Source organism: Micropterus dolomieu, linkage group LG10 (assembly GCF_021292245.1).
Source record: "Micropterus dolomieu isolate WLL.071019.BEF.003 ecotype Adirondacks linkage group LG10, ASM2129224v1, whole genome shotgun sequence".
NCBI classification, from domain to species: Eukaryota; Metazoa; Chordata; class Actinopteri; order Centrarchiformes; family Centrarchidae; genus Micropterus; species Micropterus dolomieu.
The window spans coordinates 180,016-207,230 of record NC_060159.1 but is presented as its reverse complement, the minus strand read 5'-3'; the positions used below and the strand labels follow the sequence as shown (position 1 = coordinate 207,230).

General features: G+C 42.4%; 1 protein-coding gene across 1 annotated transcript in view; it reads left to right on the top strand.

Annotated features, from left to right (window-relative positions):
* Positions 1-24,912, top strand: part of meis2b (Meis homeobox 2b) — a 30,152-nt gene extending 5,240 nt beyond the window's left edge. Inside the window, exons 7-13 of the mRNA XM_046060781.1 lie at positions 77-184; positions 12,697-12,836; positions 16,403-16,479; positions 17,700-17,758; positions 17,999-18,088; positions 19,103-19,193; positions 24,756-24,912. Coding sequence (XP_045916737.1) covers positions 77-184; positions 12,697-12,836; positions 16,403-16,479; positions 17,700-17,758; positions 17,999-18,088; positions 19,103-19,161 — 533 coding nt within the window. The 3' untranslated portion in view covers positions 19,162-19,193; positions 24,756-24,912. The remainder of the gene's footprint in view (positions 1-76; positions 185-12,696; positions 12,837-16,402; positions 16,480-17,699; positions 17,759-17,998; positions 18,089-19,102; positions 19,194-24,755) is intronic.
* Positions 24,913-27,215: the final 2,303 nt, after the last annotated feature.

The window sequence follows — 27,215 nt, the reverse complement described above, 5'->3', positions numbered from 1 at the left end:
CCTGTCTTCCTGTCCTCTATTTCCATATCTCCTGTCCCCTGGTGTGCGGACCTCTCCCTGACCTCTTAGAACCCAGCTTCCTGGAGAGACATGGATGACGCCCACTCCACACCCTCTGTGGGCACCCCGGGACCGTCCAGTGGGGGACATGTCTCCCAGAGCGGAGACAACACCAGTGAACTCGGTAAGAGCGCCCGCAGGCCTTGTGCATCCTATTTTATATCAAAGCTTCGACTTTGGTCTTAGTTCATCTAATCACTTCAGTTACCTTAATTGCATCGATAAAAACATAATCTAAGATTAGGGAGGACTGCTCTTGCGACTATTTACCCTGACAGTAATCATAATGTGCATCATTACGACACTGAAAATTCCCCCAAAATGTTATGTCAAGCTGCACTACTAAAGTACTATAGTATGTGAGCCATTTATAAAGATTTACATCTTCAGTATGAACCAATGGGCTTTAGGCTGAGTGCTACGGACATGGCAGGAAAGTCAGAAAGTATTGAGAGAAGGACTGTAATTACCACTAAGGACAAGGAGGTTATGTCCTCTGTATTTTTTTTTCTGGGAATGTGGAAGTTTTGGCAACCTGACCTTTGACCCAATAATATAAGATTTAGCATATATGTGTACTACTTTATACATAAAATAATGACTATATAGATAAAGGATTCATTACTTTCCTACCAGGATTTAGACTTCTGTGATAGCAAATTGTGTCTATAGAAACTATAATTGGTCAAGATTTGATTGATAACCTTGGTATTTCTAAAATCCTGGCTACGGGCTGGATTATAAACTAATGCATTGTGGGTTTTGACCTTTTGTGGGAATTGTTGACAGGATGGAAAATATGAAATATACACTGCTGCTTTTAGAGGACATTTTCTCCGAAATTAGTGGTGCTTGTTTGCACCCCACCTCTGGGAGTTTAACAAATGTGAATAATCTGAATTTTGACTTGAAGAAAGAGAAAACATCAAAAGGGCAATTACTGTTGATTATGGCTCCCTTGCTTTTGCAGCCAGTGTGCGTTCTCAGTTTCAGGTCAGTTAGTACTGACGAAGACAGCTTCTGAACTTATAGCTGTCTGCTGCTCTTTCCCTCTGATGGCATCCAGCCCTGGTCTTCCTGTGCTTAATGTGATTTCTGATGTGCTAATTGGACACTATACGGGTTTTATTACTTGTTTTCGTTTTTCTACCCTTTGGGCGTAGTAAAAACAGACTGGACTTTAAAGCAACTTTCCACCCTCTGCCCATCATGCATCAAGGAGCAGAGCATTGACGAGAACAATAGGAGGATGCTTTGCAAGACAAGAGAAACTCAGAGGATTAAGAGACAATCAGAAACAGATCAATACCCTTGATTTTACACCCAACGCTTTTGAAAATCATCGAAGATACCCTGAGTGTGAGACATGTTTGTTTTCCAAAATCTTAATTCACCCATTCAGGATTCAGAAAGTGTATGTTGCTTTGAGTTGAGAAGGCAGCAGTGTGAATAGCTTCTTTCCATTAGTTTTTTTAAAACAACAATGGGGGGAAAACCCAAGGTCCCTGCCCTTTTGACCTGGGAGAGAATGCATAGAGGATGGGGGTGCAGAATGCCCCCCCGTAGGGATGTAAGGGCAGAGTATTTTATGTATGAGGAACAAAGGAAAAGAAGAGGGCAGAATGATCAGAGCTGTGGTTGCTGCTGCAGGATCTTCTGCATGCTACCTGCTGCTTCTCCCCAGGCCTCTTGGCCTTGTTTCCAGTCTATTCTCATGCCAGGGAAGAGTCAAACACACAACCTGATAGGATTGAAAGAACAGTGAGAGGCTTGTCATGCTAATCTGATTTTGAGCAGGTAGATGGCCTCCATAGAGTTTTAATAATGTGGTTATACAGATATCGTCACATATTTTTAATGCAACAAGTCCTTCAACCTAAATGACAGCATAGGTTGTTTTAACCACCCTCCAAATACGGCTCATGTAAGCGTATCCTAAAATAGCGCTCCTACCGGTGGCATTTGTCCATGCCTCTCAAAACTGCAATTACAAACCCGGTTTTCCGACCGGACCTACGTTACGAAAATCACATGACCTACGTAAGATGACAAACATGTGGAGCCCACAGTGACAGCGACACAAAGGAGGGGAACAAATGAATCTTGTTTAACATGGGAATTGAACGCTGGTCTCCTGGGTGAAAGGAGTCATGTATTTGCATTGTACAGCCAATAAGGGTCGCTGCCACAGTAAATGTAAACATGTCTTTTGTGTGGCTAAAACATCCGATTTGATCGTTTTTCTGTGGAGGACAGGCTTTTATAATAAGTTCATTGCTTGGAAAGGACAGCCCCCTTTTTCATGAGATACACTGATGTGAGCATCATGGTATTAAGATGTCATCTTAATATCATCAAGTCTGCTTTAGATTATGTTCACATATAACTACTCGGCATTGTGGTTACAGACTAATGGATGGATTGCCAGGTTTGTATCCCTTCTCTTTCCAGCAGTCAGCGTTGCATATTTTTGGCTCCTTTTGACCATTATCGCCTCCAGATCCAAAAAGTGTCCTCCCTCTTCACTGTTGATATTTTTACACATGGCACAGAAGTCATAGGGCGAGACAAAGTTCAACACTTCGTCTACATCCTGTGTCCCGGTGACTAAACACCGAAACTTAACAACATGTGATCATTTAAAAAACGTCAATGCATTTCATCTTGTGTTTTATGTCTGCTATGGCTTTTCCCTTAGGAATTACATTCAAATGGCACCAAATTGCAGCACACATAATACATCCAGAGCCAACATTCAGCATCAATGCTGGAAGTAGCGTGTACTTTGACGGTGGTGGAGGATGTATGTGTAGGGCATACAACTTTTATGCTGCAGACCAGATCTCATGTCCCATCATGGACTTACAGGTATTTCTAAACTATAACCACAATTGTCCCCTAACCTCAATCAACCATGTGCAGATAATGTAATAAGAAACCATTATAGAAAGATTAGTGTTGAAGGTTTTGCAAAATTATCCAGCAAGTGTCCTGTCTGGCGATAATCTTGCTTTTTCAATATTTATCAAGACCACAATATGTGGTCACAGTGTATGACCACATGTTCAGGGACGCAATCTATCAAGTACAATGAAGTCATAACTGATGATTAAAGGACTTTCACAGCTACAAAGCTTATTAGTTACAAATCTTATATATTCATTTGTATTAATGTACCCCAATGGAAGCAATCCATATAAAATCTTGGTAGGCTACAGAAAGAACAATATTCAGAATGATTCAAAGGCCGTAACAGAATATTCAGATCACATCAAAATGACAAATGACAAAGAGGATCACGAGGTGTTCCAATATTCCTTTGGTGGAATCATTTTGAAAGTAAACATGAAAAGAAACTGAATGAAAAACCAACAGAAGATAGGGCCTGATTGTGCTGGTCTGACAAAACCTTTTAAATTCCACTGCCATTTGGGAACACCAAAGTGGTGGTGATGTGGCTGCCATCCCTGGCCAATCACAGGTAGACAATCCATCCACTATGTGGCTGCTGGTTTGGCTCATGGTTAACTGCTCCTCTATAAGCTCCCAGGTTTTGGTTGTTGCCTTGTAAACTATGTGATATTCAGAGTACTGTCACTGATAGCTCAACCCCCAGGGTGATTGTTGCTGACCAAAGCTAAAGTGGCTGAATCCATCCCAGGAATGTTTGGACAGGGTCTGCGGGAGGACAAGGAGAAGACTTGAAATGTCCATCACAAAGAACTAAATAAAACAAAAGGCAGTAGGAGTGATTGTTGAGAAATGGAATTTCAGGATGCATTGCACCTTTTTGTCACATCCAGAGTCAAGAGTCACGAAAAAAGGAATGTGGCTGTTTTTTGGTGATTGGCTTCTGGTTTGTGTGACTAGTTTTAGCTGATGGCCACACACAGCTCGGGAAACACAATCTTGATATTGATTTATCTGCTTCTCAGTGGTTACTTATCTGTGGGTCTGCTATAGCAAATGTGTTAAACACAAATAAGATGTATGCTGTTTCATTTTTATGCTGTGATATGTAGCCTACATTTTTAAATGTTACCAAATGAAAAGGATTGTACGAAGCAATTCTTGTATTGCTCCAGTTTTACGCGAACAACAACTAGATTTGTCCACAGCACAAACTACAGTACCAGTACAGTACAGAACCAGAGTGCAATCACAATTCCCATGGACAAGAGCACGTCCTGGGTACCCATCAGTGATTGCAGATACTGTGCACACGACTGCAGAGGGGATGGTGTGCAAATCTGTGTAAAGACCATGTAGCGCTCTTAAGGGACTTTTTCGGGAAAGACATGCTGCTGTTGAACTTCTTTAATACTGTTCTTCACTGCTGTCAGCATCACAAACAATTCTGTTCACCTCCAGATTTAAGAGAAGAGAGAAATTATTATTAAAATTACAATTCATATCAACCAACCCTTTTAAACATAATGAAGGACAAGTTGTTGATGGCACAGTGGCCCAGTGGATAGCACTGTGGCCTCACAACAAGAAGGTCACGGGTTTAAACCCTGGTTGTCCTGGCCTTTCTGTGTCGAGTTTGCATGTTCTCCCTGTGTCTGCGTGGGTTTCCTCCAGGTGCTCTGGTTTGCCCACCCTTAAAAACATGTTAGCTTCTCCAGTCAGTGCCATTGACCATTGACACTGGCTCAGATCTGGAGTTGGTCTCCGGGCACTGCACAGTGGCTGCCCACTACTCCATTGAGGGATGGTTTAAATGCAGAGAATGAATTTCGCTATGTGTAGGTGACAATAAAATATACCTTCCCTTACCTGAAAAACATAGCAGGTCTGTTGGTGTTAAGCACAAAGTGGTGCTGCATCACAGAACACAATATTATGCCCTGTCTTCCCTGTACATTTTCACTGTTTGCCAGATGTACCTCACTGCCATTTGGTGCTGCCACATGCAAACTACTTGGCTTTAAGCAGTTTTAAACAGCTGCATCTCCCCCGTCATCAGTTTGTACAATTCACACATTCTCATGTTTTGGAAATCTTCCAGACTACTGTGTTTAGATCTGTGTATCATGCCTAATAAGGGGAGGTGTTGCGAGGTGTCATTGATGATGGATCAGTTCCCCGCTGAGCTCATTAGACTGGCGCTGGCTTTGCTTCACTGATGCATCTGTGAGCTGAATCCTGCAATCAGTTCTGCTAGCTGCTCAGCTCTTTGTCTTATGGACACGTCATCCACTAACTGCCTCGCCTAGCGTTCACAGCCGCTGAGCTACAGAGAGCAGAGACTAAAATGAAGGAGATGAGGGAGAATAAAAACTAAATTTAAATAAATAGTTTCAAATGTCAAGAATATCTCAAGGACATTCTGAAGGAGACTGTGTCACTTTAAATGATTTCACTGGACAGGGAACTTTTTAAGAAAATAAAAGATAATGTGACTTGGTAAGATGTAGATATCTTATATCTTATATCTGTTTTTTTGTAGGAACTTATTCACAGGTTGATGCACAGCAGTTTGCTTGAATACTGTGTGTGAACACATGTTAAGAAACTGTATACAGCATACTTTAAATACATTACAAATTACTTATCTTAGTCTATCTCCAAAACATCTAACCAAACCCACCACCTGTAGTGAAGAGAAAGACATAATAATAATAATTAAAGCTGCAAGTAGCGTTGAACGAGTCCCATGCCCCATGTGTGCCTCGGGTGTAGTTACAGCTGGCTTCTACACTGCATGCCGGCTGACAGGGCTCTGAAGTTAACACTGCACATATCACACAGGTGAGTACACAGGAGTACGTTAAAGTACAGAGCGTGTAAACTAGGGGTGTTTCTCAAAACCAAGAATACAAAGAACGGACTTAGGGGAGAACGTTCTTGCTAGTCGTTCTTGGAAGAATGAACTTACAATGTCACGAGCACACAAAACACTCCTGACGGTTTGAGACGATGCGTTCTTGCTGGTTTCAGAGCCGCTGAAAGAAAATGGCGAAAAACCAAAGACCCTGCCGACCAACTGCTCCTATCCTCCTTCTCAACAAGCATCAGTGCTGCCAAAACTGCTTTCTATAATGACAGAATAAGCAGTGCCACTGACTCAAGGAAATTATTTTCCACTTTTTAAACACTACTAAATCCTCCTCCACCCACAAACTTGTCTGCTGATACCTTTGCTGCCTTCTTCACAGGGAAAGTGGCAGCTACAACTAGCCAATTCTCTAAATCTCTCAAAATCAACCATTGTATTCCCACCCTGGACAGCCCCCACTGTGTGAGCAAGGCACAAGAAAACCTATTCTCCCTCGGGAAATGGCGCTAAAGGCTCAACACCAAGGCTAACATGTAGCAGTCCTACTACATCTGTTCCTCTGCCTTCCCAGGACAATGGCACTTCACTCTCCTCGTTTACACCTCTAACGGAGAACGAAGTATCAGAACTCTTGACCCATAGCCGTCCCACTACATGCCCACTGGACCCGATTCCTACGAATCTCCTCCAAGCCATATCTCCTACTGTGGTCCCAGCAATCACTCACGTGATAAATACTCCTCCGGCTTCAGGAACCTTCCCGACCACTTTCAAAATGGGTCGGGGTACACCCTTGCTTAAAAGGCTCTCACTTGATCAAACTCAATTTGAGAACTGTCGGCCAGTTTCTCTTCTACCATTATCCAAAACTATCGAATGGGCAGTCTTCAAACAGGTCTCAGAATTCCTCTCACAGAATGACCTCCTAGATCCATACCAGTCCGGTTTTAAGAGTAGCCACTCTACTGAAACGGCTCTTTTGTCTGTAACAGAAGCCCTAAGGTCAGCTAAAGCTGCAGCCCAATCCTCTGTTCTTATCCTGCTTGACCTATCAGCTGCCTTTGACACAGTCAATCACATGATCCTCCTATCCTCACTCTCAGCTATGGCATCTTGGGTAAAGCACTCCTGTGGTTCAAATCCTACCTCTCAGGGCGTTCCTACAATGTTTTGTGGCATGGACAATTATCCTCCTCCCACAGGGGTACCCCAAGGCTCAGTGCTTGGGCCCGTTCTCTTCTCAATTTACACCACCTCACTGGGGCCAATCATTCGCTCGCACGGCTTCTCTTACCACTGCTATGCTGACGATACGCAACTCTACCTATCCTTCCCACCAGACGACCCCACCATCTCGGCGCAGATCACGGACTGTCTCTCGTTCATATCTGCATGGATGAAGGCTTGCCACCTTCAACTAAACCTCTCTAAGACTGAACTCTTGGTCATTCCAGCAATCTATCCACCATAACATACCATACCATAACATCAAACTACAAATTGGCTCCTCAACCATCACTCCAGCCAGGGTGGTGAGAAACTTGGGTGTCATGATTGATGACCAGCTGTCCTTTTCAGACCATGTCTCTCTGTCGTGCCGCTTTGCTCTATACAACATCCGAAAAATCAAGCCTACCTTATTCAATATGCCAACCAGCTTCTGGTACAGGCCATGGTTACCTCTTGCCTTGACTATTGCAATGCCCGTCTAGCAGGTCTTCCAGCTTGTGTGGTGAAACCCCTACAAATGGTTCAGAACGCAGCAGCGTGTCTGGTTTTTGATCAGCCCAAAAGGACGTATGTCACCCCATTGCTGTGTGATCTCCACTTGCTACCCATGGCCTCCAGAATCAGATTCAAGTCACTAATGCTTGCATACAGAGTGACTATGGGGTCTGCACCCATCTACCTAAACTTCATAATACAAGTTCATGTTCCTTCTCGGCCGCTCCTGCAACGAACGCCGCCTGGCTCTGCCATCCCTTCCACAAAGCAATCCCAGTCCCGGCTGTTCGCATCTGTTACACCACGATGGTGGAACGAGTTACCACATGCCATCAGTGCAGGGGCGTCCCTCTCTAACTTCAAGAAGCTCTGGAAAACTCATCTCTTCTGAGAACACTTCCTCTTATAACACCTCGAACTCCTAACATCTAACATCCACATCCTGTGCTCTTCTTCTTCTATCCCCTACAATTATCTTGTATTGATTGCACTTTTTGTGAACTCTAACTTCTTTCCCTAGCTATTTACCCCATTGATGCAATATGTGCCATTAGCGCTTACTAGTATTTATTGCTGCTTTTATTAATATGTATTGTCAGTTGCAGATCTCGTACAGTATTTTATGCTCTGTTAATGATTGTATGTTGTTCCTCAAATGTAAGTAGCTTTGGATAAAAGCGTCTGCCAAATGAGTAAATGTAATGTAATGCTGGTATTGCACAATACCCCCAGCACAGAGGCCGACTGCAACCCTCTAATTATGACAGCCAGGCTTTATCCCCCAAAACAAAAAGCTCAGAATTGGGTTTATTGTAGGTTTTAACTTACCAAGATATCTTTGCACATAAAACAAATAATATAAAATAAATGCAAATAAAAAGCAAATACTGTGACCACAACTCTACTGTACACTAGCAATGTAATGTCTAATATAATAATAAAGTTAAAATCTTGCAAAATTTCTCAGAATGTAATGACAGAATAACAGCGGTAGGAACTACTACACTGCCGTTAGCGCTGGATTGGCTGCAGTGGTCTGCGTGTCTGAGGGCTGGCATTTGTAGTAAAACTGCCAATATTCGACATCTACACAGTTGATTTCTCAAACCTTCTAAGAAGTGGATTTAGTGATGAAACAACGTACAAAAATAGTACAAAACGTTCTGTTGTTGGCCTCTCTCTCAGCTTCTTTCAGCCCCTTGCTTGAATGCCGAAATGAAGTTTACACAAGTTACCAACCAGTGCATCAATTTTTAACCATTCTTGCCAAAATGCAAACTTGTGTAGTGAGACAGTACTTGGGCCACAAAAGATGTTTCACAAGAACACAAGTACAGACAAGAACACAGATTGAGAAAGGCCCTGGGAGAAATCTTGCAAATACTTCAAAATGGCCGACTTATTGTTGGATTTAAGGTGTGGCTCCAAGAGGCTTATTTTTAAGTCTAGAGATGATACATTAGTCTCTCATATTTCGTACAGATAGATAAAATGTACAGCAGGGGCTGCTTTGTTGAAATTTTGTAGGGGGCACTATTGAGCCAATCTTACACAACCACAGGCCCAAATCGGCAACAGAGTTAGACGAATTGTGAAAAGCTTTACAATTTAGCATCGAGTAGGTCTTTAGATTGCACTACTCAAATTTGATGTTGATCAAAGAAATTCTCTGGGAGGAGTTTGTTAAAGTATGTTGCGTGTAAATGCCAAAAACAATGATATTCAAATAAAAATGGCTGACTTCCTGTTGGGTTTAGGGTATGGCTCCAAGAGACTTTTTTCTAAGTCTAGAGATGTTGCATCTGCCCTCCGAATTTCATATGTCTCTGTAAAACGTACAACAGGGGCTGCTTTGTTGAAATTTTGTAGGGGCGCTATTGAGGCCATTTTCCACAACGACAGCCCCAAACCATATAAGACAATAAAAGACAAAACATTCTGAGTATCCCTAGCCATGTGAAGGCTAAAAAGCCAACGTGCAACGTCCAATTCCAAAAATGACTCAAATTGAAACATTACTAGTGTGGCTGCAAAGTTTTGTGACATCTGTTTAAAATAATTAAAATGACGCAGGAAGTGCAAGATAGTTGACTTCCTGTTGAGCAAAATCTCATAAAAGAAACAGAAATGTGTTCTTTATAATGAGTGCCAGATCTCAAGAAGAGCCAAGAAACATACCGTGTGTTTGGGGGCGCTATTGAGCCCACTGGCCACACTCGACTCCATTTACCGCACCATACCATAGGTGTGTGCAAATTTTCGTGAGGATGAAATGAGTTTCCCGTGGAGAAAAAAAAAATAATCCAAACAAACACCATTTGTACCCTGGCACCTTCGTGCTCGGGGCCTACTAATAATAGACACCTGCAGCAATCCCCACATGTACATGCATGCAGTTCATACTGTATAAATTCATAGATTTACTGTGTCCAAAAATGTTTTGAATCAGAATGAAAACAAGGAAACATATATCAATAAGTACTTGATAAGTAACTACATAAAGAATATAAAAGAACACTACTGGGATTGAAAAGTCTGGCATGCATGAGCAGCCCTGTGGCAAACCATTAATATAACTTGTAATTTTATTCAGTAAGAGATACCATTGACTCAGAGTAGGTACAGTGTCTGTTCCAGTGTCCAGTGTTATACTATTAAATTCCTGCCCAATATAAAAGCTGTCTGAACTCATTCATCAACAAACTTAGGCTAAGGCGGTAAAATGGAGATTTCTGCCCTGTTCACAATATCTCAATGGCTTGTGAAGGTTTTGAATGGCAAGGACGATAATAGAAAAGAAGAAAGCAATTTAGGCTGAATTGGAATTACCTAAATGGTATAAAGACATATAAATCTATAAGAACACAGGTTAAGGAGAGTTGAGTGTAAGAGCAGCATAGACTTCTCTTCATATCTTCGGGTTCTGTTTTTTGTGTGTGTTTTTCTTCTTAGCCCTAGGGCAATACTCCAGCCATCCCTGGGGTAATGCCCATCCCTCCATTCACTCCTGTACACCCCCCCCCAACACACACACACACACACACACACACATACACACCCCACCACCACTCACACCCTCTGGAGTCACGCGTGCAGACAGTGGCAGGCAGGGTGGAGCGGGGGCCTGGGCTAAAGGGGGGCATGGGAGACTTGCAAGGGTGTATGACTTTGAGACTGTACCGTCACACACGGGTTTGATTGGCCAAGTTGCCGGGGAACCGTCAGAAGTGATTAGTGTAGCAGAGGATCTGCCCTGCGGCTTTCCCCTCTCTGGAGCAGAAGAAAGAGGGATGAGGAGAGGAATGGAGGTGGACCAGGTGGGGGGTGGAGGGGAGACCAGCGTGCCTTCCCTAGATAAAATTAGGCTGTACAAATCCTGTTTGTTCTTTTTTTTCGTTTTTCTTTCGTTCTCTAACTTTTTATGATGATTTTGTTACCTCATATGAACTATATCTTTATGATCTGAAGATGAAAAATACTACAGTAGCATAGCACTGTTTGTTATTGATAGCCTGATAATTGTAGAGAGCCTGGTAATCAGACTGAATTGTCGTTTGGTTAATCTTCATTCAGTCAGCTTGGCATTGTGTTCATCGTAGGTTATTTCTTGATGGGAATTGGGGTTATTTTGTTTTGTTTTGCCCTTTTGAGCCCTACCCAATGAGGACAGACTGACAGAACAGAGACTGATGTGGGGTAGTGGTTGCTAAAAGCTGTCAATATTTTTTTAGGATTGTTAAACAAATTTGTCGATTTAAGAGTTGCTAACTTTCTAAGTTGCAATGCCTTTCTGTATGTTTATGTACATTGATGTAGCTATATAGTTGGTAATATGAGAAGATGACACCCCATGTCTCCAACCATTTAAAAAAAAGTTACAGAAACTGTAAACACAAACGCCACCCATGGGAACCTTTCAGAAAGAAGTACCTTAACCGGCAGACTGTAGGAGAAGTTAAGGACAAAGCAATGTAAAGAGTAGAGGAAAGACACAGTGTGAACCCTGTACCCTGTCCATGACTCAGAGCTGGACACCATCCGTCAAAACTCCCACAACCCCCAGGGCCCCCTGACTCTAGAACACTTCCTTTTTAATGTCAATATTCATTAGCTGAAATATTTATGCATGAATATGGCTCATATAGGCGCGTTTGATTGATGCATCTCTAAAAACAAAAAGACATGCTAGGGCAAATCTTAAGAAAGTAGGGTTCCTGTCCTGCCTCAGGGGAGGAGTCTCTCAGATGCATTATTCACATGCCCTCCAGGCAGGCTTTCAAGGCTTCTCTGCCCCGAGGGCAAGAAAAATAACCACCACTGTTAAAAGTAAATCATCTTGGCTGATGCACAATTAATGGCAGCGAGGGAGCGGGAGTGGAGTGCACCTTGTGTTGTGAAATGGTGTGAGTTAGCTAGCAGCGGCGGAAAACTCAGTTTAAAGGAAGCCTCCTGCCTCGATCCACACCAGCTTCCTGCTGAAATCAAACAGAGATGCTGCTGATGGCAGGATCCAGAAACTGGCATGACGCTTCACTGCAGACAATCCACCACAGACGCTGTCAGTCAGAGTTGGGGTTAAAGAGGCCGGGGGTCAGTCCGTGAACACATGGGAACGCAGGGGTGATGGCTTCACGCCCTATTAACCCACCCACCCACACCTAGCTCATTCTCAGTACCCCAAATGAAAACCTCATTTCTGACTTTAAACAGCACCGGGTTTGATGTTATTGGGTTTACACTGTATTCACAGGCTCGACTTTTGTTTTTTTCTTCCTTTTACTTATAAGGAAATCATTAGTCTTATTTCAAACAGAGGTCACATATAAAAGAGTACATAGCACGGAGTCCAACTGCAGTTTGAACGTTCATTATTTCATGTCAGGCTAGCAGCTCCCGCAGCCATTACCTCATGTCAAACGCGTGGCACAGATTGAATTAATAGCTCTCACACTACAAACTCCTCTTCATTATCCAGCGGCCAGGGAGTCGAAGAATCTTGGGGAAATGTCATCTTTCTCTGTCTGCTTTTTTGCAGCACATTTTCATAGAAGAGCATGAAGGTGACAGGGCCAAATTAAAAACTTTCTTGTAATGTGAATCCTTATGTCTCTGAATGTATCTGATCACAGGAGATGGCCTCGACAACAGCTTGGCATCACCAGGCACGGGAGACGAGGATGACCAGGACAAGAAGAGGCAGAAGAAACGAGGCATCTTCCCCAAAGTGGCCACAAATATAATGAGAGCATGGCTCTTCCAACATCTTACGGTAAGGGAATTTACCGTAAATGGTTTTTCTATACAAGCCACATCATGTGACTTTTTTCAAACTCAAACCCTTTTCTTCTTTGTAATGTTACATTGACTTCACTTAATGCTTGATATGAATGTTGTATAATCCCAGCTCCTACATCAGGCAAAAGGCCCAGGAATGAGCTCAGGCTAGATCTCCCAAAGGCATCTTGAGACTAAGAGAAGAGAAGAGAATGGAGCAAACACAAACTCAACCCTTTTTGAAATACCAGTCCAGGGTTTGTACAGAAATCAACATCAGAAACCTTCCGTTCAGAAGAAGCAGCACTGTTTTGGAGCTTTGTAAGAGGGGGTGAGCAAGTCTCTATGAGGAGAGCATTACCTTTTATCCAAAGTCCAATAGATACCACCACTGCAGCCTCCTCAGTGTTTCTACCTCTTCTGCTTTTAGATGTATTATAACCCCTCAGTTGTTTAGTTTGTAAAAGTCCCACACAGGTCCTGTACTTTGAGTAATCCCTTCCTTTCCAAAGCCCACCTTTAGATTTTCCAGATAAAAAAGGAGGATAATTGAATTATCCCCTCTCTGTTCCCCATCCCCTTTCAGGCCTAATTTGTTAAGCACAAGTGTTTGCCGTGGCAGGATGTGCCTATGAAAGTGTGCAGGGGGACTTTGGCATCTGAAAGGCCTATTGCAACACCCAAGCGATCATGCATTCATCAGTCGTTGAGGGTGTGAAAGGAGCGGGATTATGTTTTGTCAGACATTGCAGTGTGAGGCCCGCAGTTAGAAGGCTGTCGGGGGGGTGGTTCTATCCACAGCTAGTTGTAGCCTCCTGCTTTTGTCGTCCATTCTGAAGACCCTTTAAAGATCCCCCTCTGAGGAAGCTATAGAGAAAGCAGCTGTGAAAGGTTTTGATTCATTATATTATTCATTATCAGCTCATTAGCCTGGTCGTAACTGTTGGTTTCTATGCAGCCCTGCATTTGTCCTCATTCAAAGATTGATGCCAAAATCTGAGTTTGGGGAGCCAACATGGAATCCACTGAAAGTCATGTCAGAGTCAACTGAAAGTTGAGATAAAAGACTTAGTTACCTATTTATATGTGACATTTGTGCATCTGCCACGCCTTAATTATGTAGAAATCCCCCAGAATCAAATTACAAAAACAAATCACCTAAAGGTTTTTCTTTCAATGGATTGGCTCTTTGCATTTTATAATTAAAGTCTCATCCCTTCTTCAGGATTGTATATATTCTGCTGGAATTTGTAGAATGTGCCGTTTCATACATATCATTAACAAATGGCACACATTTCTTCATCAGTATCAAATGAATTAAGTGATTGTTGTTTGTACATTGTTGCTTGGAGGGAAGGTACCCTCAAAAGAATATATATATGTAGAGAGAGAGAGAAAGTCTTCCGTTTTTTAAAAAGAAAACAAGGTTGGCAGCGTATTTAAATTTCTCCATTTTAGGTCTTCTGATTCGCGGTTTTAGTCTGGACGAAACGTAGCAAAAGGTCTGTGTTTTAGAACGAAAATATAGTAGTGTAGATGGGGCCTTGTTTCTCAAACAAGAGGTAAAATGTCAAATATTACACCCAGGATTCTGGCTGCAGGTGTGATAGCTTTAGCCAAGGAATCATGATGTTTTTGTAAAATGGGGATAGAACTTGGACAACCAAAATTAATGATTTCAGATCTGCTTTCATTTAGCTGGAGAAACATTTGCAGCACTTTCTTTCTGACATGCTAATAGAAATAAGAATTCATGAAATTGCCTTCTTCACTGGTTTTCAATGGGACATAAATAGCTTACACACACACACACATTGCCACACGCAAAATGTGTGTCCATTTTGACCAAGCCCACAATGATAACTTGGTCGGTTCACAGCGACACAGTTTAGTGACAAATCAACTAGTTTACATTGTGCATCAGTGATGGAGCCATTTAAAGAAACAGTGTTTTACTTGTGTAGACATGTGAGTGATTAACCAAAGCATGATGGGAACTGTGCCAAAACGCAGATGTTTACAACAGAAATAGTAATAAAAATGTTTTTTTTCTTTTTATCAGTGCTTTTTTGACAGTATGAACATGGTCCTTATATCCCCAAACACTGCCTCTCTCCTGTCCATTCATTGAAGCAATACATGATGTGTGTTGAAATCCCGTGGACATACAAAAAACCCAAACAATTTAAAATTACATAAAACCTTTTTTCACATAATTTGCCCGTGACCATGTATTGTGCCACTCACACCAACTGATGGTATTTGTGAGTAGGCAAGTATATCCTGAAAAGCAAACTCTATAGCACGCCTAGCTAAGACATGTAGTGACTGTCCCATAAGCCTGTATAATTCCTGTTAAGTTAACTAGAGAGAAACTAGAATATGAAAACAAAATACAACTTGATTAGTGTAGACCCAGGAGTTAAGGTTTCTATACATTTTATATTGTGTGATTTTTTTATTAGATTATTGATCTATGCACTGAGGGATTTCAAATTGTATCCAATGAAACAGGGGTCAATTAATGGTTAAGCCTGAGTTACCAACAGCTTCACAGCATTTGGTTATTGTGAAACGGAAACCTGGCACGGGAGAGTTTTTTTTTTCCCCCCTTTCCTCATTTTGGAGCTTTGATTTGAGGGCAGAGCTTAAAGTAATCTGTCACTCAACTAAGTAAGCCACACAACTGGGAGGGATGCTTGTAGTCACTGCAGAATACACCCTCAGTACTCGTGTGAGTGTATCAATTGCATTTGTGGGTGTGTGTGCAGAGTTTTTTGTGTCCAGTTCTACACCTGTTCTCACTGTTTCTGTGTTGTATTGTGTTGTGTGTTGTATGTGTTGTGTGTGTGTATTAACTTTTGAATGCTTGTGTTTTAGCTTGTGTGTGAATGAATGCATATATACAATTATATTGTAATTATATTGTTTGTGTGTGTGTACACAAAAATGAAGTGCTTGGAAGCTCATCCTTCACTGATGAACACAGGAGGTGGCTGCTGGCCTGACAGCAGCAGAATGGGGACTGGCCCACGACCCTGCTCTCAGCACACGGGTCACCTCTGTCTACCATCTGCTGCCCTCCTCCCACTGTCTCTCACATACACACAGAGCCAGCGGAGGGACCGGGCCGAAGGACAGGGGTGGGGACAGGGTTGGGGGAGGCAGGGCGGCCTAGTCTTATCGGGGCCCCAAACAAAAGCCACCATTGTGCCTGTTTATATCCCACCCTATCGTTTATCAAGCAATGTCAAATAATGTCACACAAAGGCATGCACTTTTAGCCTGATGTGTTCAGGGGGCCAAGCTGTGGTCAGCCTCCATTTTCAGTCAGAGTCTACTTCTGCACTCACTTCCAGGAATTACTGCGCATTGGAGAGACTGGCACCAAATATGATTACACCTGAGTGGAAGTTTTCCCTTGAAGTACAAGAGCCTGCACTTAGCGGCAAAAGGGGTCTGTAAGCAGAGGCCCCTAAATGAATGACAGATGTTTTTGGCTAAAACCTTGACATATATTTCTTTTTGATTATTTAATATTTTATCTTTTGTCACTAACAGCACCCGTACCCCTCAGAGGAACAGAAAAAGCAGCTAGCACAAGACACAGGACTCACCATCCTTCAAGTGAACAACTGGTAAGTTACTCTAAAAACAGATCTGTGCATCAACACCTGAGTGCTTTCAGATCCACACACATCTTTGCTTCTGAAAAGCTTTTTATAAATACATTTGACTTGACTTTAGAGTGCATATTCTGTCTTAATCACAGTCTTGGCTATGACTCAGATGAGAGTTGTAATTTAACCAAAAGAGGACACACAAATGTCATACACACATGCTGCTCATAATCATCAAATGTAGCCTTTTCTTCAGGTACTCCAGGTGTTTGTGTTAGTACATCTATAGTTACAGTTTACTTTAAATACTTTTATCGGCAGTTCCCTAGACTATGGACATACTGAAAAAATAACCTTTTTTCCCCCCTAGGAAGATTCCTGAAAAGAAGTTTGTAATTTTGTGCTAGTTACGGAGTTTTCATTAGAGTTGAGTTTAGTAGTATTAATGCTTACCTTACCTGAAAATAACAATATATGGCATGCCTGCCTGAGATGAAGAGACTGAATAAAAGGGAACAATCCCTGGGTCATTGGTTTAAAGAGGAGATATCCCACCTCTCCCTCACAGCCTTATTTTAGCGTTATTATACGTATAAATGATTAAAGCAGGCTTCGCTGCCTTTGTAGACTACTTACTTAGAAGCAGGTCCAATCAAATAATCAACCATTCTGAGTTTAGTTTCTGTATGTCAGCCTGTGCAGGGTTCAAGTATGGAGATGGCAAGAGAGACGTTACTTTGTTGCTCTAATATTGCTCTAAAATCCCCCCAAAGAGTTTGCTTTAAAGTGTGTCGGGTTTCCAACAGACTTAATGGTGGCCGCCCATCTCTAATCCACAAGTAAATATGATCACAGGCTTTAGACAAGGCTCTATCCAATACAGATATCAAAGCATGACAGCTCACCATACTGGTTATTTGCTGGATGTATCAATGGCAAAACATTGGCAAAGCAGTTAGCCTCATCACAGCCTGAGGCTACTGGGCTAAACCCAAATCAATAGATTGTTTAAGCTATGTGACTTTCTCCGAATGCACCACATTATGTCAATAGGAATAAACTAGATTATTAGCCAAATCCCTGGAGACACAGAGTTCAGTTCCAGTTCTTTCAAAGCTTCCCAGTAAAATTGGCAGTTTTGGTAAATGCTGGATATTTTAGATGAACAATCTTTAAATTATTATCAGTATACCAGTGAGGGAATCAACGACTTCACATAATATTGTTCTTTTTTTCAGGTTTATAAATGCAAGGAGGAGAATAGTCCAACCTATGATTGACCAGTCCAACAGAGCAGGTAAAGCTGCAGCCTATTCAGTATTCAGTGTGCTAAATACTTCCTTCCATTCAGTTGAATGATCAAACTGTGTCTTAATGATATCACTTGCTGAAGCCACTGCAGCTACAAACAGAGTGGAGGAGACGAGTTAAAGACAGTATGAACAGTGAGACCTAAGACCTTTGGACTCTGCACTGCATGAAGGAGGTGCAGAGTGAAGAGGGGGCTGACCGTCTTGTTTCTCCTCTCCTCTTACAGTGAGTCAGGGTACAACTTACAGTCCAGATGGTCAGCCAATGGGAGGCTTTGTTCTTGATGGGCAGCAGCACATGGGTCTCCGACCTGGAGGTGAGCAATCTCTCAAACATTTATGAAACCATCATTATGGTTATTATTATCAAAATCTTTATGATCATTTTGTGCTTGTGGCCAGCAGAGCTTCTAACAATTTAAAACAAAACACTATAACTAAGGGATGGTTCAGGACTGACCTGAGCCAGCTCTATAAGCTTTATCAAAGAGGAAAGTCTTAAGCCTACTCTTAAATGTGGAGATGGTGTCTGCCTCCTGAACTCAAACTGGAACCTGGTTCCACAGGAGAGGAGCTGAATGCTCTGGCTCCCATTCTACTTTTGGAGAGTCTAGGAATTCTGGACTTTACAGGAAGCCAATGCAGAGAAGCTAAGACAGGAGAAATATGATCTCTTTTCCTGGTTCAGAACATGTGCTGCAGCATTCTGGATCAGCTGAAGTCTTAATGGACTTTTTCGAGCAGAAAAAGTCTGCTCTAATCTAGCCACAAGAAGTTATCCATGTAAGTCAGTTAGCATAGCTTGACAGTCCACATTTAAACCAAGCAACTGTAGACTAACCATGTTCTGTCCAGTTAGTACAGTTGTTAGGAGCTTGTTGGTGTGATTACTCTGGCTGGTAAAAGCTTTATGGATGTTGTGATGGTCCACCCTGGACTGATGCCAGATGGCAGGCACACTGTTACTAAAATCAGTGACCTCTTACCAGACTTTGTGCCTCCATTTCAAAGTTTCACAAGGTTAAAAGTGACCCTTTTCAGGATGATAATATGTTGGGATAACGTCTTCATACTACTTGTCCCTATAGCAGGTTCCAGTTTGACATACACACACAAAGAACATACTTACGTTACTTTTGCTGCCCAGTAGCTGAAAATGGTAATGGTTTCTGTAAAAACTCATCTTCTGTGAGTTCATTGTGAGTGGTCCATCATCTTGTTGGTCTTGTTACTCTTCATTCTTGGGGTGGTGATGGCACAGTGGATAAAAATGGTCGCTTTGGATAAAAAGCGTCAGCTAAACGAATAATGTAATGTAATGTTCATTTCAGGGCCAATGGGTGGCGTGGGTATGAACATGGGCATGGACGGGCAATGGCACTACATGTAAACCCGCTACCCTGAAGCGAGCTGGAAAACAAGGTGAAGTAATTTGTTTTTTCCCTTTTTGTCTCTCTTCATTTAACAGAGTCAGTTTCACTAGTCCCCACTCACTTGTCCTCTACAGCCTTTTCTCATATTTCCCTTCCTTACCAATCTAATCTAGACCGGGAAAATTACACTGCGACCTGGATGTTTGCTGGAGTGATTTTCATGTTTAAGCAAGAAACATACGTCTATGACTATAACTGAATCCAGGCATGTAGATGTGTTCAGGGCGTGACTGCTATCAAGCATGTAAAGTTTGGTGCCGATGTGAGCATGTAGACTGAAGTTACAACAACTTCCTCATTCATGTTGAATCATCGATTTTGGCTGCCACGCCACGGGCACACTGTTTTCACAAAAACACCCCGTTTTTAATAATCAGTGGGATTAGACTGGACAGCAATCATCCAAAAATTACCATAAAATTCAAAATGGCTTATTTCCTGTTGGGTGTAGGGCATCACTCCAAGAGGCTATTTGCTACATATGGACATGATACATGTGCCACAGAAATTTTGTGTGTAAAAAAATATTATATATATATATATATATATATATAAATAAATAAATAAAATCCCCCTCTCACCCCTTGCGGGGTGGTATGTGTCATCCTCAAGCTCAGGTCCTCTACCATAGGCCTGGGAGTTTGAGGGTTCTGCGCAGTATCTTAGCTGTTCCTAGGACTGCACTCTTCTAGACAGAGACCTCTGATGTTTTACCTGGAATCTGCTGTAGCCACTCTCCCAGTTTGGGGGTCACAGCCCCCAGTGCTCCGATTACCACTGGCACCACTGTTGCTCTTATGTTCCACATCTTTTCTAGCTCCTCTTTCAGCCCTTGGTATTTCTCATGCTTCTCGTGTTCCTTCTTCTTGATGTTGCTGTCGCTTGGGATTGCCACATCTATCACTACTGCCTTCTTTTGCTGTTTGTCGATCAACACGATGTCTGGTTCGTTAGCCATCACCAGTTTGTCAGTCTGGAAGTCCCACAGATTCTTAGCTCGGTCATTCTCAACTACCTTAGGAGGTCTCTTCCATTTTGACCTTGGGACTTCAGGCCATACTCATGGCAGATGTTCCTGTACACTATGACAGCTACCTGGTTATGGCGTTCCATGTACACACTTCCTGCCTGCATCTTACACCCTACTGTTATATGCTGTACTGTCTCAGTGGCATCCTTGCACAGTCTGCACCTGGGGTCCTGCCTGGTGTGGTAGACCCCAGCCGCTATTGATCTTGTACTGATTGCCTGTTCTTGTGCCGCCATGATTATAGCTTCTGTGCTGTCCTTCAGTCCACCCTTTTCCAGCCACTGGTAGGATTTCTTGATATCAGCCACTTCTTCTATTTGTCTGTGGTACATACCGTGCAACGGCTTGTCCCTCCATGAAGGTTCTTCATCTTCCTTGTCCTCACCTTTGGGTTTCTGCTGCCCGAGGTATTCACTAAGCCCTTCATCTTTGGGAGCCATCTTCCTGATGTACTCCCGGATCTTCGTCGTTTCATCCTGGACAGTGGTCTTGACACTCGGCCCCCCTCGCTACGCTTGGTGTACATTCTCAGGGTGCTGGATTTGGGGTGAAACCCTCCAAGCATTGTAAGGAGCTTTCTCGTCTTGATGTCAGTAGTCTCTATCTCCTCCTTGGCCAGTTTGTTATACCAGCGGGGTATCTGATGACTGGCAGGGTGTATGTGTTGATGGCTCGGATCTTGTTTTCCCCCATTCAGCTGACTTTTCAGGACCTGCCTCACTCTCTGTAGGTATTTGGCTGTGGACTTCCTTGCTGCCTCCTCATGGTTTCCGTTAGCCCACGGCACCCCAAGGTATTTGTAGCTGTCCTGAACATCTGCAATGTGGCCTTCTGGTAGTTCAGTCCCCTCGGTTCTGATCATCTTCCCTCTTTTTGATACTATGCGACCACACTTGTCCAGTCCGAACGACATTCCAATGTCGTTGCTGTAGATCAGTGGATCAGTGAGTCGATGTCTTGCTCATTTCTGGCATACAGCTTGATGTCATCCATGTAGAGGAAGTGACTGATGGTTGTTCCACTTCGGAACCGGTATCTGTAGCCAGTCTTTGTGATGATCTGGCTGAGGGGGTTCAGGCCTATGCAGAACAGCAGCGGGGATAGTGCATCACCTTGGTATATGCCGCACTTGATGGTGACTTGTGCAATTGGCTTTGAGTTGGCTTCCAGACTTGTTTTCCACAGCCCCATTGAGTTCTTGATGAAGGCTATTAGTGTCCTGTTGATCTTGTACATTTCCAAGCATTCCAGTATCCATGTATGGCATTGAGTCGTAGGCTTTCTTGTAGTCAATCCAGGCAGTGCACAGATTTAAACGTGTAAAATTTGGTACAGGTCTGAGCATGTACAGTCCAGTTACAACAAATTCGCCACCACACCACCGTCACACCGTCACACCGCAAACTCACAAGTTTTACGACATGGCTTCATCAGTGTGTTCAGGGTTTTCTGGGACAGTTTTGAAGTTGATATGTCCAACCTGCTAGGAGTAGTACATTACAACATAAAAAATGTCACTTCCTGTTGCCAGCAGGCGATGCTGTGACTTTGAGTGAATATTGGCATATGGATGTGTTCAGGGTGGGACTCTTGTAGCACATTCCAAATTTGGTGCAGATTTGAGCATGTAGACTTAAGTTACAACAACTTCCTGTTTTATTGTGAATCATCATACAATAACTTCCTGTTTTATGGTGAATCATCGATTTTGGATGCCACACCATGGGCACACTGTTCCACGAAAACTCACCATTTGTACAGTTTTTAATTGTCAATGGGTTTAGACCGCGCAGCACAAATCTGAAGTTGATTAGACTAATTCTCTAGGAGTAGTTTGTTTAAGTACCGAGTGTATAAATCCTCCTAAAATGACCATAAATTTCAAAATGGCTGACTTCCAGTTGGGTGTAGGGCATTGCTCTAAGAGGCTTTTTGGCACGCCTGGACATGATACGTGTGCTACAGAACTTTTGTACACGTAGGTGAAACTTCATCTGGGGGCTGCACTGTAGGGGATGCTAGTGAGCCATCTTGCCACAAATGCGCAAAACCCATAGAATAAAATTTTTTCACCCAGCCTGAATTATGTGCAAAGTTTGGTGAGTTTTCGAGTATGTTTAGGCCCCCAAAATTGAGGTTACTTTGCAGAAAAAAGTTATTCCTTCAGTTTCAATAGGGACCTCTCATGTTTCATGCTCAGGCCCTAATTATAGTTTATTACCAAATTTGACACAGATAATAACAGTCCCGCCGTGAACACACCCATATGCCAACATTCACTTAAAAGCATAGCACCACCTGCTGGCAACAGGAAATTACATGTTCTACGCTATGATGGACTACTCCTAGCAGGTTGGCCATGTCAACTTTAAAGCCGTCCCAGAACCTGAACCCTGAACACATCTACATGCTAACATTCACCCATAGTCATAGCGCCACCTGCTGGCAACAGAAAATGACCTTTACGAAGCAGTACCCGCGGCACGTTTCACCTACATGTATGAAATTTCTGTGGCACGTGTCATGTCCAGATGTACCAAAAAGCCTCTTGGAGCGATGCCCTAAACCAAACAGGAAATTGGTTAATTTGAATTTTATGATCATTTCAGGATGAGTTAGACACTCCGTACTTTAACAAACTCCTCCTAGAGAAGTAGTACGATTGACTTCAGACTTTCGATGTCTACTCAAAACCCACTGACGATTAAAAGTTGTACAAACTGAGTTTTTGTGGAACGGTGTGCCGGTGGTGTGGCATTTCATAAGAGTCACAATATATCTACCTGCCAATATTCAGTTATAGCTCCAAGTGCGATGTAGCGCCACAAAGGAACAGTAAGGGATGTTTAACACCTTTGTGCAGTGTCTGAAGTGTGTGGTAAATTCACAGCCACACCAGCAGAGCTCCAGAATCTGCAACAGGGCCGCCTTACACCTCTACGCTATGCAGCTTTAATTTTCCTTGAAAAGTCCCACATCGATGACACTCCGTCTGTGATAAAACATGCAAAAGCACCACAAATAAAGTTTAAGGCACAGGACATTTTGAGAAAATACACAAACAAATATAATTTTGGAATAAAGGTAAAATTATGCTACGTGGTCTATAGAATTATTTTATTGTCAGCTGGGTCTGACTAAATAAATTCAGTGTGTAGGAAACACAATCCGCTCCATTCCCCTCTTCCTCCATTTCTTCGCTCCCACAAATCTGATTAAGAATCGGGGTAATACTCCTCCTCCTCCTCCAACCTCTATGAGCTCCCCACCACTGCTGACAGTTCTCAAATCAAGACGTATCGCCTGCCGGAGGCACCCGAGCACAGAGAATTTTATTTAACACCCACTCTCCACTGCTCAATGAGCCACGCTGTAATGACACTTACCTTGATTAATAGAGCTCTTTATATGTAAATAGGAGCTGCATTTGATCCATTTTCTACACCAAAGCCAATTTTCGCCAACACAGCCCTATCTTCCCTGTCTGATAATTACCATGGCTTTGCTAATCAAGTTCAAAGAGCAGATAGTGATCTTCATCTATAAAAACTACAAAAAGACATCCAGATCTGCATAGACATATCAGCTCTCAACCTGAATAAATTCTGCCTATATATTTTAGGAAAGCATTAAATCAAAATTATTTCTCAATGAATGACCATTGGCTGGTTACAATAATAGCTCAGTAGAGCCGTCTGTTTTTGCTTCCACTAATTTGATCTGTGGTGAGAGCGTATGCTGACAGAGGCAGTAAATCTCCCCAGGACTCCATGTTTGGAGTCATGTGAGGGGTTTCCATGCACGATAAAGTCTGAGCTATAACATTTAATTACAATGAATCTGCACTATTTTACTCTCCTCTCTGATGCACAATACACCATATGCTTTATTATTTACTGCACATCTCGTTTCCATGTTTGCAAGAGAATATCTGGAAGAGCTCATGTCTGAGAAAAAGTCATCATTCAAAGACCTAGACAAATGGACTAAAGTGACAACTGCAAGCAAACAGGACTATAGACTAGACAGGATTTAAGACTAAGGGGTGGTTGCAAGCTTTAGTAAATGTAGTAGGAGGAGTACTAAATTTCAATAGAATTCAATTCAAACAGAAATGTTTGGTGTCATAAGTGACACTAAAGACTCGCATGCATATCCAACACAAATATGGCTGTGAATCATATTGAATCTTGCTTATCTAGATGCCATAGATGGTCTCTTTAGAAGTGGAATTCATACAATTACAAAAATATTCAGGAGGGAAATTCTGTGGATGGCGCGAGATGTGTGATTTGGAGAGGTGGAAGTGAATCCTGTTTATGTCTATATTGTAAAAGATATGAAGTGTGTCTGCTTTTCATTAAATATTCTGATACAGACAATAAAAAATCCAAATTGGGTTAAAATACTTTTAACCCAACTTTCTAGCATGAGCTTTCAACAGAATATGATTTAGTGATTTTAGGGTGGTGGGAGAGCAGGCCTGGACCCTGTGTCCTAACCCTCTGATCTCTGTCCCAGGCCTCCATGGTTGGCTCAGGGATCTTCTTCCACCTGGCTGTGGCGCTCAGCATGGAGCTGCCTCTGCCCCCGCATCAAACCCACCTGACTGTCAAACTCACCTGATCACTCCTGCCTCACCTTGCTGGAGCCCGCACGGAGCGCGATGTAGATGATCACCATGGAAACGCCCAATCTTTGGACCAGAGGCCGCCTTCAAACTTTGACTGTAAAGTGAACATAGACTCAGTGTGGTCGAGGAGCGTGGCGGCTGCGCGGACTTCACAGCGAACAGAAGCAGTTTGACACAGTTCCTCTATTTCCTTTTAAATTATTTATTTATTTTTCTACAACGGCGAACCACGGAAAAGACTTCTCTTTGTTTTTTTAAGTAGGCTAAAGCTTTAGCCTTCCCCTAAACAAAAAAAATAAAATAAAACACAGAGTGAAACTGTACAAAGAAACACCCCCTCCTTTAAGGATAAAGGACAAAAACTGGAATATCTTTAAATCTGAGACTCGCCGAGAACTGTAGCCTAGCCTAATTGTTGTGCTGTGTAAATATGTGCTCTTTATTTGGCTGGTCCTCTCCATGTATGCGCTTGCGATCACTAGACTAGATGTTACAGTGAGCTTTTACCACTGATGTGTTCTTTTTAAATCACAACTAAAACCAAACTTTTTGAAGAAAACCCTCTGAATGTTTGTTTTTGTTTGTTTCTGCACTCCATCCCTGTCTTCTTTACTTGTGTTTTTAGACAGGGGCTGAAACTACTTGCTGAGGGAAGGTGACTTGATGGATTGAGTTCAATTTTTTGACAATATTTCAAATCATTTTATAGCACCAAAGCAGAGAGGAGGTCTGAATTAAACGCAAAATAAAGATGGAGGAAGATAGACAATGCTCAGCAGAGTGTTTCATGTGAGGAGAAGATCGGCAGACTCGTGTTGAAAATCCGCAAGAGAAAGGTCAGTGTAGGCGTGGGAGAAAGTGCTTTAAGCAACATGAGTTGGTGCAGCAGGTCACGTAGTCAGGTCTGGTTCGATATGAGACGGGATTGCAGTTGTCTCGCGTTATTCGATTGATGGTGACAGGGATGATGGATGGCCCGGCCGCGAAATTCAAGAAAAGCAGAGCGAATTAAGCGGAGGCTGCTTTACTAAACCACAGAGCCTGAGAGAGTGAGTGAGTGTGTGTGAAGAGAGCAAAAGCTGTTGAGACATGAAAACAGAAAGTGGTGGCTGAGACAGTTTACTAAAAATGAAAACGTTCATTCGTCTTTAATGAACCACTTGTCATTTTTAATAGGAGTAGACCTCAACATCGGCATCCCAGGATAAAATAAATACGGTACAAAAACCACAAATAAATAAATGTTCATTTATCACTGTCAGCTTGCAACGATTCTCCGCGGTTTGACCGATCAAGGCCCGAATGCTTTGTGATTACTGACAAATATTCATTTTAATCTGCAACAATCCACCACCATTATTACGCGCGGATAATTTCGATTCATAACACAATAATTATTATTATTATTATAGCTAACCAGCCGTGTATTTAGTTGACTCGGCAGCTGGCTTTTACAAAGGATGAATCTGTCCGATGAAGGGCTCTTGTTTTCGGGAAGGTGCTGTCACACTGTCCGCAAATAAAAAAACATTTTAAGCCATATTTTAGTCTGTCCCTTCGAGTTAAGACGGAATCGCTGCTTTAAATAGACTTCTTGCTGAATGGACTTCTTTTCGGGCACGGGTGTGACCGTGTGTCTGAAGCCTGTTTTAAATCCTTCCCGCTCTGGCTCTTAACGTGGTAAAATCTAAACATGAAAAATAAAATAAAAAAAACATTTTCTCCGACCTATATTTCCAGTGGAAAAAATACAACACATAAAGTCTAATGCCATACAGTCTGGCGGCATACTGACCAGTAAATCCGCTTTAATCTCAGCAAATTAACATTTATTGCAGGGGTCTATTTCCACTTAATAATCAGATGGTGAAAATGGCAGAAGTCTGCAGTTTCCACACAATGAGATAATATGGGCCCAGGTCTAACCTTTATGGGTAGAAAGCGTAGGCCTATCCGTTAGTGCGTAGAACGAATGTGTTTTCATCTTCTTCTGAGGGAAATGATCGAATATTCCGCATCTGGCAGGAGAAATAGCAGTGAAAAGACAAATACAGAGTAAAAATCATCCTCTCATGCAGTGCATATGAGCGCAGCTCTAACAGGCCTAATTCATTCATTCCTGCCGACTGTGCTGATGATAAATGTGTTTTGAAGGCTGCCGGAAACAAGCGCATATCTTTATGAAATATGGGTCAGAGCTCCTGCAGAAAGCTGCATCACATGATCTACAAACTGTTTTTTTACTCAGAATCCCTCTTAACAGCAAGGCATAAGCTACAGTAGGCTTCGTACTATCGAAGAGAATAACACAATTCAAAAGCTAATATAATGAAATAAAACCCTTTCAA